This window comes from Odontesthes bonariensis, chromosome 9 (assembly GCF_027942865.1).
Source record: "Odontesthes bonariensis isolate fOdoBon6 chromosome 9, fOdoBon6.hap1, whole genome shotgun sequence".
Lineage (NCBI taxonomy): Eukaryota > Metazoa > Chordata > Actinopteri > Atheriniformes > Atherinopsidae > Odontesthes > Odontesthes bonariensis.
The window spans coordinates 14,190,605-14,207,147 of NC_134514.1; the positions used below are offsets into that span (position 1 = coordinate 14,190,605).

Sequence of the window (16,543 nt, forward strand, 5' to 3'; positions counted from 1 at the left end):
CCGGAAAACAAAAAAATATTAATTTCATTTCAAGTTTCAGAGGAAACTAAGTTTAAGTTTTTAGCTTTTTTAAATGTTCTAAGCATTAGTGATTTCACAATATTTTATAGCTCTTCAACCTGCTTTTTAACAACAACAAAAAGGTCTGGAAAATGTAACTGCAGAACATATAATATTATTAAACAAGTAATTGACTGATTGATTGATTTAATCATTTTCTTTACTCTTTTTTGGCTTTATTTGAGTGTCATCACAGGTCAGCATTTTCCCCCTAAGGTGGTCCGATTTTGAAAGATTTATTCAGTATTTCGGGACAGAAAAAAAAGTCTATATTTTCACACTTTTATGATCTTCTTGACCCTGAATTTGAAATACTGCCTTTAGCAACAACTCAACATATCATTCTTCAACCAAACAACAAATGTGAATCATTTCTATTGTTATCTTTGCCATCTGGACACTTGCTCAAATGACTATTTTAAACCATAACCCCAAATAGGCTGTGGTAGGCTTCCATTTGTAGTTAAGTTTATTTAACTCAATAATTCAGAGCTCTGTTTTGGTTTCTGTCTCTTTAAAACACAGACTCTCGAAGGCTGGGGAGGATTTGTTGCGGAAAGCTGGGAGTGCGCTGCCCTGCTCTGCATGTGGAGCGCTTCATATTCGCTCAAACTCACGCCGCAACCAGCGACTGGCCGGATCAGAGCACAGAAAGGAGAGGAATCGTTTCATTTATGACTGGGCTAAATATAGTATTTTCTCCTTTTTATGTTGTTTTCGGAAGAAGCAGCGGGGCATCCTAAAAAGAAAGTCAGCGTGTGGGTGTGTGTGACCATGCGGGAGTGGAGAAGTGATGCTGCTGAGTTTAGTTATTAGGTTTCTCCGGGGCGGTGCTGCTGCTGCTACTGATCCTGCAGCTGACATGCCTTTCTTGTAGGGACATCATCAAAGTTTTTCGGGGTTATTTTACTCGCGTGAAGTGTTCCAGCTGAGTCTCTGTCTCCAAACTTGTTCAGTTGGCCTCGTTTTTCGTCAAATCTGCGCCCGGCTCAATGACTGAAGGTTTGGTTTAATTGATCAATTGAAGCTGAGTGGACCGTCAAGAGGCTGCAGAGTCCGGACTTGGCATTGGTAAAGTGTGGAGATGAACTTTGGAAATTTCCTACTTGTGATTGCTTCATTCCTCGCCATCGCTTCAGGTAAAATATTTATAGTAATTTACGGAATTCTCCTTTAAAAAAAAAGGGCGCATTTTCTTACTGGTTATTTCCTTTCTGTTACACACTCATGCACTCCCACCCACAGCCCATATGGACTAACATGCCTGCAGCCTAGTTGACACGTTTTATCGTGTTTTCTGTCCCTCTAGATGGATGTAAATTTTGTGTTTAATTTCCACTCTGCACGTTTCTGACAGCTGGGAACTGAGCACATCCTCCAATCAAAAATGGATCATAAAGGGGAAAGTCGTATGCACAGTGATTTGTATAATATTGAAATACCAAGTGGGAATGCCAAAAAGATTCACATTTTGTCTGCCCCCCCAAGAAAGACCAACATCGAAAAAATTAAATCAATAACTCTCTCTTTTAGTGTAACTGTGCACATCTCTCCTCACCCTAAATAATTAAAAGCTCAGTTTTGATTGTCTTTCACAAAGGGATTATTCATTTTAACCATCGCTTTAATGAGAGATTACATTCCCTTAATCTAAATCGCAAGAGAAATCAGGGCTCAGAAAAACTGCTCATGTGTGAGGAGACTCAGGACTGAATGTTAGGTTTCCGTATTAACTTCAGGGAATATCTATTTTACTTAAACCAGAGCCTGTTTGTTTTTAGATTAAATATGGACGGCGTTGATATTTGAGAAAATGGAACATAAATGACATTTTCAAAAAAGAACATTAGCTGTGTCACGGATAAACTTAGCATGGACAGTATTTTTCACGATGCCCTAAAGGTACCCTGTTAGGTTTTCAACCACTACAAGTGCTATGGAGCAGTGTTTTTACACATGGGTCCTACATTTTGTTGCACGGTCTATATTTAGCTGGTGCTTCCCTTTCAGCTGCAAGAGTTTTGAGCATGGATGCATTGTGGAGAACTGAATTCTAGAATTTCAAGATGCTTTTGACATTCCGGCTCAGCAGCAAAACCTACAAGAAAAATAGCGAAAATGCTAATATTTTTAGGCTCCAGGAAAGGAATACAGTGCTTTTGTGGATTGACAAAATCCCAATGAAAAGAGTAAAGCTGACCTTTGCTGAAGTTGGGGGTGACCTGTTGAAAGCTTTAGAGATGGTTCTTGCATGACGGTCTGTCATGCGAGCAACACTGCTAGGAAAAGGGTTGCAATAAGGCTGAGAGGTAGTGTCATATTCAGCACTCTTTATACTCCCATGGTTGTTCCCATGAACAAATGTACAGGTGTACATTTCAAAGACTGATATGCACTGCCATTTTTGTTACACCTCAAAACCCATAACACACAACATGCATTCAGGTTAGAAACAGTGCCGGGTTTCCTTTGCTAGATTCTCAGTTAAAAGAAACAAATAATAAAAGGAGAATTGAAATGGTAAAGATAAGTTCCACTAGTGTACACAATGTTTATGTGCTTGTTTGAGGAGACTTTTGCACATTTCAAAGAAGACTTCATGTGTATCGGGGAGAGTGGAAACAACTTTATAAACCTAAAGATTGAAATAAAACTGACTCATTAGCTTTTTCTGGTCTGAGTTGGCAAACAAACTCACATGAATTATTGGCACCTTCCCAGATATGATATAATATCCCAGATATTTCCAGAAATGAAAACGTCTCTTCATTTACCTAGTAGGAGGCTCCACCAACTCCTACAATGCAAATCTTCAACTGCTATTTGCTCCAGCATGCTTACAGGATAGTTGCCAACATTTTAGGCTTTAAGATTTGTACTAAACAGGAATTTTTAAGGCAATGAACCAAAACCATAAAATCAGGGGCAACAAAACCAAAAAGCATTGTTTTAAAATGCCATAAAGGAAAAACAAGGCCCTGGATACATTTGCATAAATAATGCAGATAAAAAACATGCATACTATACCCCTTTGTTACATGCAAAATCATATTTTCAACAATTATTTTTAATCTTTCTTCAAACCGTGTTTACACATGTAAACATGAGCAGCTTAGAGCTATTTAAACCTCATTTGGAAAAAAAGTGACAAAATAAATAATTAAATATATATATTTCTCAGCTTGTATTCATATAGTCTTATTCGATTTTGATTTTGGGTGCTATAAATAACTACAGCATCATGGTTATAGATCAGGACGGAAATGAGACATTTAAACAATAACGAGTACTTAGAGATTGTTCTGATTTTCTAGCACAATATTAATTCCAGATTTCCAGAAGCTGTTTAAGCAAAGCAACATATAATGCTCCATCTGTTAATCTGTCTCCCTCCTTTGGATCCTCTCCCTGCAACCCTATACTGTTCAGGTTATGCGTTCATCTATTGAAGATAAAGAGGAAGTTATCCATAGCCCTTATTTTGACTATGTGAGAACTTATGCAGCATGTTTTGGACTTCTTGTTTCTAACATCATGTTTCTAAATCTCTGCCGGGTTCTTAGCTCTTAAAATTGTTTGTTTACTGATTGATTGATTGATTGATTGATTGTATTGCGTTTTTTATTCTGGTCGCGGTTCCAGAACTCAGACCACCAAATAAAACAGATTTAATTTTCCCTACATCACTGATGAAGGTCTCAATTTCTCATTGAGTAAAACTGTGCTTCTTCTTTGCTGTTGCTTTCATTGTCCTATGTAATTAGTTGTGGTGCACCACAATGTAATGATATGCAAATTACTAATTAGGGGATTCAAGGCTTAAAAATGGGTGTGGAAATCAGCTTTGAGATGTGAGTAAACTTTCAGGGTGACTTAAATTTGTAGGAGGACCATACCTGGCTTTATAAATCCTGCATAAAGAATGTAGTTTTATTCATGAAAACTACAGTTTTATGCATCTGACTCCTCATTTCTCTACTTTTTCTGAATTACCTTTAAACATGTCTTGCATATTTTTGTGTTGCTGTCTCTCATCCTTGGGACTGACACTGATGATAAGCAAAGTAAGCAAATATCAACTGATACTTATCAATGCAGCAGATTTTAGAAGTGCGGCACCATTTTCAATCTTTGTCAGGGATAAACTCTCACTATCTCTCAACATTAAAGGCACTTGTCAGCACCCATACCAACTGCCTCCATCCATTAATCTGGAGTGAGCATCTCCTCTCAAACTCACCTCTGTTACTGTGCACATTCCCAGCGGTAATGCGTGTAATTTCCACAAAGTGCTCGAATAAAGAGGATTCAAACAAGCCACATGGCCTCTCTCTGGCAGATACTGTCCAGTTGAAATATGACACTTGCAGCAAGATAGGCTTTGTTTATGTTAAAGTTCAGTCAATAAATTTCTCTGTGTGGGTTTTTGAGATAATGTGCAGAAGGTGTCGTCCATGTTCTCTCAAACCTCTGTGTGATTGTGAGGAAAACAACAACAGTCTCCTTCAAAGCAGCTCAGCTCATCCACACACACACACACAAAACAAATCTCAATTAATACACTCCAAAACACCCCATTGAAATTTTAGTTATCTGAAGCTGTATTCACTCAGCTGTTGTGGTGCTCAGTGTGGAACCAATCGATGCTGAAAACAATCTTTAGCTGGTGGTTTGCGTCCACTCTGTCCCTGCGGTCATTACTTAGTGACACATGCGGCTGAAGACTGACTAAAGCCTGCTACTCTCCTGCTTGATGAAACAGTGGAGGATAAAACCACTGTAGATGCTGTTTAGTCATCTAATGTGCCACAGCCTTGAGTCATGTTGCCAGATGATGATGGTGTCCCACTTCTTTTGCAGTGCTCTATGACATAAATATTAGATCAGGGACAAGGAGAACAGTTGTGTTTTACAAGTGGGGCTCAAAATTCTCATTCTCAGACCGAATTAAATAAACTTGACTTCTCTGCTTTGAAATGAAGTTTGCAGTGGCATGTTAGAGATTACTTGGCAATGTCACACAAACTCGCTGAATGTTTTTGGCCTTTTCAAGTATGCAAATGAACCGAAATTGAAAAAAACAAAGAAATCTCAGCAGACAGCCACCAGCCCCACAGGCAAGCTGCCAGCCTTCTGGTCCTGTCTCACTGTAACTTGCATGAGTTTAATCTCTGAGCTTTCTGCAGGTTGTTGTTTTCTCTTAAGATATGAAGCTGTGAGCTCAGACAGGTCCAGGTTCTTGTATCTGTTTTATTCTGCGCTTGGCAGTTGCTAAAAGGTTCAGGAGATCTGAGGCAAAACAGAATGTCCCCTCTGTGGCTTCCATGTTTTCACACATTAGCACGACAGCAGTAGAATTCTGCCCCTGGGGAGGATGCAGGGTTAATAATTGTAAATGCTAACTAATGAAAGTCCCCACTCTGACCCCTCCCACCCTCATTACGTAATGCCACAGCTTGGAGCCAAGAAACGCCAGTAATGGGCTGAATCAACTGGGTTTTCAAGACATGATCTTGATCTCCCTCGCAACTCTTCCAAAGCTTATGCTGTGTGTTCAATGAGGCAAAAATTAGGAGACGCCATGAGCAAACATGTGGGTGTATGTCAGAGTTTGCAATTAGGACCAATGCAGTAACTTGTCTATCAGAGCTGCGTGTGCCACTAATGAGGTTTAATTTAAATGAGCTGTCTCTCTTTCGCAGGAATTAATTTAATTTCCTTTGTGAATAAATGAGAATATTTTACAGCTAATCATCATAATACATACTATCAACTCACACGGACTCAAAACTGTTTCTGCATTAAAAATTTACAATCTTTGTAACGCCATTTAAAAAAGAAAACAAAAATTCCTGTTTTTTTTCAGATTTTCACTTTGTAAAAGCCTGATGAAAAGAGACCAGTTAAACAACAGAGTAAAAATAATTTGATGAAGGGAAATATAAACGTACAGAAGATTATCAGAGGAGTCTGGTGCTCACCTTCATTTTGTAAAAGCCCTACAGTTATTTTTGTTTATGTGTCTGGTCAAAAAATTCACTTTGCCTCTCTGTACACTGTCTGATTAGGCGCCTTTGGCATCTGAAGAGTCATTTTTCCCTCAGCAGTTGCTGCATACCAAAAACAGAGCTGAAAATTGAGAGTGACAGAAACATGACTCCAAATTAAACCTGCTTGTCAATCTCATGGTCTGTGGTTTCGGTTTAGTTCTTTGTCTCTGTTTTTAATCAGGAGCCTTTTAAGGCTTGTTTCTTTCTGTTAACTGTACTTTGAGATGTTCTGGGTCTTGGTATGCCTTCACTCATGTTAATTCAGAATCGGTCTCTCTTTGTGCGCCTCAGTTAGTTTAACTTCCTAACCTCGTTTCACACCAAGTTTTTGTTTTCTGATTGACTGATTTTTTTAAATTCTTGGTATATACCAACTAAAATACTTCAATAATCTGGAGACATCTCTGTGTGTAAGCGATACACGTGAAACAAATATTGGATGTCCGTAACCTTTGGGCGCTGCATTAAAAACAGGCATGACTCTGTTATGGAAATCACTGCATGGATTATGGAACACCTCCAGAATTCATTGTCTGTGAACACAGTTCACCGTGCCATCCATGAAGAAGAATAATGAATAAGCCATATGTGAACATGATCCAGAAAAGCTGATGCCTTCTCGGGGCCAAAACTTATTTAAAATGAGCCTTGGCTTGAATATTTCAGCAAGACACTGCTAAGCCACATACTGCATCCATTACAACAGCAACTGCATGACTTTATAGTAGAAGACCGACTGAAGATATTTGGAGCATCATGAAACGCAAAATACAAAAAAAGAAGACCCAGGACTAGAATCCAATATCAGACAAGTATGGGACCAAATGCCCAGCAACTGGTCTCCTCAGTTCCTAGATGTTTAGACTGTGAGACGACATGAAGAGGGGATAATACACAGCGGTGAACATGGCCCTTTCCCTACATTTTGAGATGTGTGGCTGCCATCAAATCCAACATAAGCTGTGTCCCAACTTTTTGGGGAATTGAAAGTTATATTTTTGTCGGTTTAAAGTCATTGACTACTTCATAAAACAGTTGTTATATGGAGGGACATCAGATTTAATGAGATTTTCCTCCAAATCTGTCTCCTTACACCATGTAGTTTACGGCAGGGAGGCAGAAAAAGACACCCCAAGGCAATCTACAACTGGGGCAGAAGAATTAATGCTCACAATATTAAAAAGTCATAGTAAGAAGAAAAAAAGCAAGCACCGATAATAACCTGGTATTTTGTACTCTAGAATATTACAAGATATTTGTTAAATACATTTTTTTTAACTATGATTCAAATAAGTGAGGCTGTTTGATAAAATGTGCTGCACCTCTCTTTGAGAAGCAACTCTCACTCTGACACATTCATTTGTACACTGGATGGCCTTGAAAGTGTACTGGGGAGTGATAACCTTGTGAGCTCGGCACATTCTCATCCTTAAAGCTTCCTCCGTTTGTGCGACAGCTCAAGGTTAACTGCCATTCACTCTTATGGCTTATCTTGACTCTGTTTTGCTCCTTAAGCACGCAGAAGTTAACGCGTTTTAATGGAATTGTCAGCTCTGACACCGCAGTATAGAGATGAAGTGTGCTTTGTGACCGTAGGAGTCTAACAGTGTATTATTCTGTACAACCTCAGCTCCAAAAAGGTTGGAACACTGCAAAATGTAAGCAAAAACAGAATACAATGATTTCCAAATCTCATTAACCAAACGGATATTAAATGTGAGACATCATACTATTTCATGAAAAATGGTAAAATGCTACAATCAAATGTAAGATAACCTCATTTGATTCATTATATAGTAAAATGTCTCACTTTCAACATTTCATGTATATTCTTTTCTTCTATTATGATTTAAATATTGATTTATCGGATTTACAAATAATTGCGTTTTATTTTTATCTTACATTTTTCACAGCATCCCATTTTAATGTTGACTTCGAGGTTCTTGGTAAATCCAGTGAGATGGAAATCTGTTGAGAGTGGGATTGAAGCTGCACAAGCTCACTGAAACCCACAGGTGTTGTGTTGTATTTGCTGCTCAGAGGACACCTGAAACAGTCTGATGAAGCACCTGTTTCTTCTTCTAAAGTCTTTAAAAACAATGACTATATATAAATCGTCAACGTTAAAAAGTGCTGTAATGTGACACAACACATCGATCAAATCGTTGCCCTGCATTTTATCATTTGTAACAGTGTTCTAGGTGAATTTGAGAAGGTCGTTCTAAAACGTCTCTTCCTATTTCTATACTTCATTCTGAAACTCTTCGCCATATTTAGCCAGTGTTCTTCCCTGCTTGTACATACCTTGTACATTTGAAAGTCATTTCACAGTAGAATGCCCCAGATTCAAATTTTCATACAAGTCACTCTCTGGGTTCCCATGTGCTCACGGATTTTTTTGAGGACCCAGCGCTGGCTCAAATGGGCCGTGCTTATGATCCGACTAAACACATACCTTTAGAGATCCCCATCACCGCCTGTGACATTTATTTTTCTGTGACACAAACAGGGTTGACAGAGTTCTTCTTTAGCTAAAAGGTGCTTTCAAGTGCTGCACTGCAATCTTCCTGTCATGAGGCAAACGTTTCTCTGAAAACATTTCCTCTCACAAAGAAAATGTGTTTCGGCCGTGCTTAAAGTGACACCGACTTTTGGCTGATTGCACACTTGTCACATGAACAAGTTGTTGCTTGTCACTTCGGTCACCTGAAGCTATTTGTAATTCTTCTTTTTTTTTGACAAGATTATTTTCTCTGTAATATGTCAGCATGGTGCCCCATTGTGCCAGTTGCACGACAGCTGTAGTTGCAGTAAGTGACTGAATAATTTCAGCACTCGCTTTATCAGTATGAAAAAGTGTTTCGATCACAATTTTATTTCTCAGCTGGACTGTGGCTGCATATCCAGAGGCGTTTAAATGACTTTTGATATTTTCAAAAGCAGCTATCCTATTAATCGACTTGAATAAAATAAAATCAATGCATAAAAATTTGTCATGGTGTTATTTGTGCTCTTCAAACCAGCTGAAAGTAACAAGGATTTCACGGAATTTGCCCACACACAGCTGAACACTACAGAACAAACAGTCTTAACTACAGTGGTTAGAAATTAGAATAATAGGAGGATTGAAATGCCCTGCTGATAATAGATGATGACTTTGTTAATGGCTGACAAATGGTTCTTTTGGGTGCTGGTAATGATGAAGTAATCAACTCGATAAGCCTGTGTGCCTGTAGGTAAATAGTAATTTGTCTGTACTTAAAGGAGTCCCTGAATGTTAATTTATTTTCCATTTTCCTTTGAGAGTTTGGACACTTTAGATATTAAGGAAATCAGAATAATATAAAACATTTTTTTAAACAGACTGTTTTCACATCAGTTGTCAAAAAATCCCAAATATTACTTTGAAATTTTAAGTTCAGCAAATTGCTCTTCTGATTATCGAATGTAAACAGTGGATGTGCAGCATGACGTGTGGCACTCTTTATGACAAATCCACAAAAAGAATGTCACTCGTCTATATACATTTCCTCTTTAACAAGAGCATTTTCAACTCTTTATTACGCTGTCGGCCCACTGCTTGACAACTCTTATCAATTTTGCTTCCAGCTTCAGTAGGCAGCTGCTCTCACAAAAAAAGCTCCAAGAGTCAGCCTGACTGCTAACCTGCAGAGCTCTGAACAGCAGACTTACACAGTTAGGGACTAGATGGTGAACAAAGTGGAGCATCTATAGCTAATGAGGCAGACGTTTCCCTGCAGAGTTGAAACAAACTAAACACAGAGCTAAAAGGAGAGTGATTATTGGACTTGTAGTCATCAGGAGCCGAGACATGACTAAGTCAATGTTAATGTTGCTTGATATATTCTGCATGTTTAAATAGTCCAGCGTGGTCTCACTGTAAATTCTCAAAACAAAATGGACTCATGCAGATGTGACACCCAGCATGACTTGCAAAATTTTGCTTTTTTTATTTAGTTTCCTTTTATGCATTGTAAAGAGAAAATGTGCATAAATTTGAAAAATACAAAACAACCCCCTAAATCAATGGACTATTTCTTTTATGTTAAGTATGTCTTCACAACTTGCTTCAGTGTCTCTACTTTAGTGGAGGAAAATGCATTTTAGATAGTATAATTGTACAGCAAGTCCCTTTATGATGTTATCTGTAAAGCACAATTTGAAATACAAAAAAAAAAAAGAAACCACGAAAGCTAAACGTAGCTGTCTTTGTAATATAATCTGTGGCCATAGATGCAAATATTTAATTACATAACTTTTGAAGCATCTCAAATGAAAGTTAGCTTTAGTGCTGAACTTGTGCAGATTTGTGTGGTAAAGCTGTCATTTTAGAGTCATTTATTTGGATAAAAACTAGTGCAGAAGCTAGAAGATACTTAGAAGAGTTTTTTTGTATGGCAAAAAAACAACAACAGCTGCAGTGCACAAAGTTTTGCATGACTTTGGAAGACCTTTGTTTAAGAGAATGACCTCTGTCATGTCGGTTCTCTTGGCGTTGGCACGAGGATGTAAAATTTAGAACCATTGTCCCCGGGAGAAAGCCTGTGGCTGTGCTGTCACTGGCATTGACATGGCAGCCAAACCTTGTTCATCACATGATTCATACTGACCCGAAATGTTTCTCAAAACACGGCAAATACCATCTTCTGAGTGCTCCAAATGCTGTGAAGAAAATGTGTATTATCAGATTGTGACCCATTTGCTCCAGTTACATATGGCGAGTCTAGAAAGGCAGTATGAATATTTTATTCTCTCCCATTCATGTGCTCTCAGCCTGCTGGAGTCTGGGATGCTTTGTGCTGTGGACTCAACATTACGAAGGTTTGGGAGACATGCACGAACCTCATGAAAGAATCCTGGCAAATTTTAGGTGTTTTTGCACCACTTTGAATGAATGGGGTGTTATCTTTTAATCCAATCTCCATTTTTTTTTAATACTGTGTACTCATATTTAAAACCAGTGTTAGAAACTTGGTATGTGTATTGCAAATATGTGGTTTATTTTTAATAGATCTGTGAATATCTATTAAAAGATGCAACTGAGTTACATTGTGGGAAGTTCTGGATACATTTTTCTGAAGCTTATTTTTCAGAAGTTGTTCTATATCAGTATCTCGGTTTTAGCTCCAGAGAATTTGGCCTTAATTCCTTTTTTTAGCTTGATCTTTTAAAATCTCTATTCCAAGTATACAAAGTCAATGTGAATCTAAACTACAGGAGGACTCTTAAAAGAGGGCAATTCTTTCTCTCCTAGTATATTTTTTTTCTTATGTGTGCGGTAAAATGATGTTACCGCTGAGGAAGAGAGGACCTTTGAGTGATGTAACTGAATTACATGAGCTGGGATTTGAAATCCTTTGCGTGCTTTAAATCCATGGTTCAACACATCACTGAGCTGTGGAGACTCTTTCTTGTGGACAGTCGAATACATCAATATGTGCTGGCTGCAGTTGCACCAGACAGGCGTAATGAAATATCATCTTAAAGAAAGCACATAATGGTATATAAAGGAGTATCTTCCAGGTTCTGTTTTTCTTTCTTAAACATTGTATGTTTTTACACCAGAACACTCTGAAGGTGCAATAGCACATTTTAATGGCTCGATTAGTATTCATCCACATCCTGCATTAGCGTCTCGAGCTGTCCTGCTTCGTGACCCCGGGTGTGAGCTGCGAGCACTCAGATCAGTCTTTATATGTTTACCTCAGGCTTATGCTCTGATGATGACTCCTTGTCTGCATGGATCAAATCAGTCCATGAAAAGACATAAATCTCCTTATAGCATAAGTGCTGGTATATCCTGATGCCCCCTGGTTAGAGTATAATATCATAGCAGCACGTGTGTGATTAGGTTACTCCTGACTGCACCCCTACAGTAATAACAGAGAATTTTTTATACAGTCAGAATCTGACTTAAATGTCTCAGCAGCAGCATAATAATCAGTGACACAGTGACCATTTTATTTCCTTCTTTAAAAAAAGAAAGTGAGGTAGAGACCATCTGCTCCTCAGAACCAAACTAAGAGCAGCAGCTTTTGAATTATTCATTCTTCTGACTGTAACACATTGTTGGAGACATTTGGTAGTGCTCCAAGAGCTTACCTCAGGTCTCCAGGCAGCGCACCTTTCCCTCACAGCCAAGCAAAGATTGTAATGGATCCCCAGGGAGACAGATTTATCGAGAAGAGAAGTTATCTATATCCCTCGGCCTCGCTCCTTCTCTCTATTTGGGTCTTTCCCCTATTAAATACTAAGAACTCCATGTCTTATTCTCAACTTTCCATCAACTGTTATTTCGACATCTGCAACAATCCTAACTGACATTGAGATTAGCCATTTCCATATCACATGGATGATTGGATCCTAGGAGCAGGTGGTGGCTTCAGCAAAATATTTCACTCTCTGTAAAGCTTGTGTATGTTGTGCCGTCTGTGTGCAGCTAAAGGAAGAGTAAATAGGGTCAAATATTTCTGAAACTCATGGGAAAATGTTAGGTGGAACTTTAAGATGAAATCGCCAATACTTGTTGCTTTGTTACTCACAAACATTTCCAGAGCATCTAATGGGGAATGTCTTCGTTGTTCAGATGGCTTTGCTGCTGTCTGTCCTCTTTAGAGTATTTGATTTGTATGTATGGTATGTGGTCAGCTGGTCATATAACATCTGTCCTCTCCTTTACTCATAGGATCCCGAGCACGGTTTGAAGACAGCGCTCCCCGGATTGTGGAGGATCCCTCAGATTTAATTGTCTCCAAGGGGGAGCCTGCCACCCTCAACTGCAAGGCAGAGGGTCGACCAACCCCCAGCATAGAGTGGTATAAAGATGGTGAGCGCGTGGAGACCGACAAAGATGACCCCCGTTCTCATCGCATGCTCCTGCCCAGTGGTTCCCTCTTCTTCCTGCGCATCGTACACGGGCGCCGGAGCAAACCAGACGAGGGTGTCTACACATGTGTGGCCCGCAACTACATGGGAGAGGCCTTCAGTCGGAACGCCTCACTGGAAGTTGCAGGTAAGCCTGTATCCTTAATAATTACCTTGATATTGTGGGTTTTTTTTGCACTACATCGATATAAACACAAGTTTCATGGTTGTGTCCCAGATCCTTTTGGCTGTCTGCTGGTGAGTCGAGTAATGATAAATAATAGCCAAACTGTTGGAAGCAACCACTGCTGTACATGGAGATTTATTTAGTAATAAGTTCTTGCCTTTAGTGTTGTGACTGATTATACTGCAAAGGTGACAATGAAGCATTTTGTGTTTGTGTGTTTGCTCAATTTCCCCGCCTCTACATGGCAGAAAACTTGCAAAACTGCAGTTTTAAGTCCCTGCTTTTATTCACCAGAGCTTTGGTTTTATATAAATAACAAACATGGCAGACGATTTTTAAATCAGAGACTGTGACTTTTAAGGGTATTTCAGATGTCATTTCAAACCATCTGTAGTTATCCATATAATTTCTTGTTGTCTTTAACGAAGAGGTAACGTAAGGCCAGCACTGTGTGCAGTCTTTCAGTTTTACCTCAGTAGATGAGCAGTTAGGGTCCCCTGCACTGGCCTCGCTACAATCAATATTTTTAATGCAAAAGTATCACATTTTTTATTACAAAAATTGGCTCTTGTTGTATTACAAATTAAGACTTTTACAAATGCATGTAGACCTGACAATAAATTGCTATCAGTGCATTCATTGACAAAAAAACTTACATCTGTTTTGGTGATAATTTTAAATTTAAAAAGGTATACAATTTGATCAGTTCCAGCTTCTAACGTGGGCAAATTTGCTACTTATCATTTGAAGTAGTTATTTCTTTATTAAATTGTAGTATGACGTTTGGAAAGTTGAACTGATGAAATGCAATTATTTTTCCTTACAAATCAAACAACAATGATTCCTTTTAGATTTATGAAAAATAATTCAAACTGAGCTGTTCTCACATATTGAAGCTTGAATAATAAAAACATCTGTATTAGTTGGTAGAAAAGATCATTTTATTTCATTTCTCATACTTTTGAGCTCTTAAAAAGTGACATTAGAGAATTTGACAGATGTTTTTGCTCTTTGGCTCTTCCTACAGTTGTGGGATGTAACACCACTGTCATAAAAACAAATCTCCATGTAATCCCTACACACAAATTTTCTGTGGAATTGAACAGGCAACAAAAACGCCACCAAAGCCCCACAAAGCAAAACTGTGTAGTGCAACGCTGTGTATTTCAGCCCCTTAAGACTTTAGGGCACTTTCATGCTCAGAAATGTACCCCACAAAAGTTGATGTACTTGAAAATGAGTCAGAAGCACATAGTCTTAGGCTTCACGCATTTATCTAGCATTGCTTTAATCCCTTAAGTATATTTCCAACACTGGGTAAGATATTTACAATCTTTACATTTACATGCACAGTTAAGTTGAGTCACAGTTATTGCTTGATAAGTCCACATAATTGGACTCCTCTCCTTGTCCTAGTACACATGTATGAGAGGAAAATCAATTTATTCACCAAAGTTTGTCTGAACTCACTGCACTAGGAGGTGATACGCCCCCTTTCTGCTCGTGAATATGGGGCTTTTTCCAGTTGACCTATTACATTACAGACAATTGACAAACAATGTAGCTCGCGGCAAATTATTAACCATATCAAGCTGTGAATTGGCCAGCTTTACAGGTTTTGACATTTCACACATGCTGTATGCTTTTTGTTTTTCACAAATAAGGTGCATACTGCTTTAGGTCATTCTCAGTGTCTGGCTTTTCTGTTACTACTGAGACAAAACTGCAGAGGTGAATTTCAATTAACTCATGACTGCATTATCTGTTTTTTTTTAGTTCCATTTCAAATATTTGATTCAGTGCAGTTTGGTCGGCCTGTAAAATTTCTCAGTTCTATATCTTGCCTGCATACACAGGTTTTTGTCATAACAACATCATAGGTGTTGCTTTTTCCAGTTCCGTTGATAGCTGTAGTCGAATTTGTGTTGCTTTCTGCATTGAACACCTTTAAAAGTCTGCCTTTAGTCTAGCTTACACAATATGCAAGTTTTGAGACCTGCATAAAAGTGAGGAATCCATATCTGGAAAGAAAAAAAAAAACTTTTCTGCTGGAGTCAATAAATAATGGAGCTCTCCTGTAACATCCAAAAACATTTAACAAAATCAACAAAGAAAAAAAGCCTGTAAAATTTCATCTTTGTGTCATAATGGATTTGTTCACTGTCCCGTGACTGGGTTTTAGGTAACTTTTATTAAACTGAAGAGTTACAGAAAGCACAAGTTACCAATAGAGAATAACTTCCAAAGTCACCAATTCTGGAATTTCCATTTTGATTACTTCTGCTGGACTTGCTTAACCCTGATGTGTGTTTTACTAATGGTACTTGAAGGTAATGTACTTGTTAATATCAAGTAAAAACAATTAAACATGCCTCCTTTAAGTCCTATTACCAAGTGTCTGTGCCATCATTTAAGGATAAGTCCAGTTGCTGAATGAGCTCTCTCCATCTTTGTTGTTGAGATGCAGCACACAAGGAGTTAAACAAGCAGATTTCCATAAAAAGGTCATTTATACACTAATCATTTTCTAAGATTTCATTTAAGTGCACCGAAAATAATTTCAGAAACAGCAGCTTGAAGCAGCCATTTTACTACCTGCATTAAAGTTGTAGTCATGCTCATGAGAAATATGGTTGAAAATAAGTAGACTACAGTTTAACTCCAAAGCACAGAATACTAAAGCATGTGTTTTCATTCACTGATCCTCTGCCTTTCATTGTCCAGAAAGATATTTTCAAAAGCATTTGGGCAACTTTAACCAGTGAACCGCTGTGATTTTTGCTGAAAATAAACCATCACTAATCAGTTATGTTGGACAGCTATGTTAAATGTTTATAAATCCAACACCTAGAGTTTTTGTTGCCAACTGCTGAAGAGTATGGTGGGGAAGTGTGATCTTCGTCATATGTTGGTGAAAGTGCCAGGGAACGTGCAATTGTCATCCCTCCCTGCTAATTGTGCCAGTGTGGCCCAGCTCTGGGATCCTTGCCTTGAGGAAACGGATTAGTCAGTGGGTTGATTAGGGGAAGGAGCAAAACAGATTTGCAAGGTCGAATTGTCTTAAACATACAAAACAGCAATTTGAGCACTGCCTTATCTTCCACCATGCTAAGGCTTCCTTTCTGGCAGTGTGTGTGGGTGTGTGTGTGTGTGGGTGTCTGTCCTTATGGCTGGCTGACCTCATCAGCAGCTGTGTCCAAAAATAGGGACAGCCCTCTCAGATATAATATACATTGGGAGGCATAAGCGTCTGCAGCTCATGCAGATATCCAAGCTGGGAGCAGATAGCATGTGTATACTGACATATTGCCTCTTTTGAATTGTTGATAATGAAATTTAGCATCGTGTGCTGCTGCAGATT

The 16,543-nt window shown here is 38.6% G+C and overlaps 1 protein-coding gene across 4 annotated transcripts in view; it reads left to right on the forward strand.

Annotated features, from left to right (window-relative positions):
• Window positions 1-645: 645 nt before the first annotated feature.
• Window positions 646-16,543, forward strand: part of LOC142388218 (roundabout homolog 2) — a 73,602-nt gene continuing 57,704 nt past the window's right edge. For all 4 annotated transcript variants that reach the window (XM_075473233.1, XM_075473235.1, XM_075473237.1 and 1 more), the window contains exons 1-2: window positions 646-1,199; window positions 12,817-13,143. In XM_075473233.1, the coding sequence (XP_075329348.1) occupies window positions 1,145-1,199; window positions 12,817-13,143 (382 nt within the window). In that variant the 5' untranslated portion in view covers window positions 646-1,144. The remainder of the gene's footprint in view (window positions 1,200-12,816; window positions 13,144-16,543) is intronic.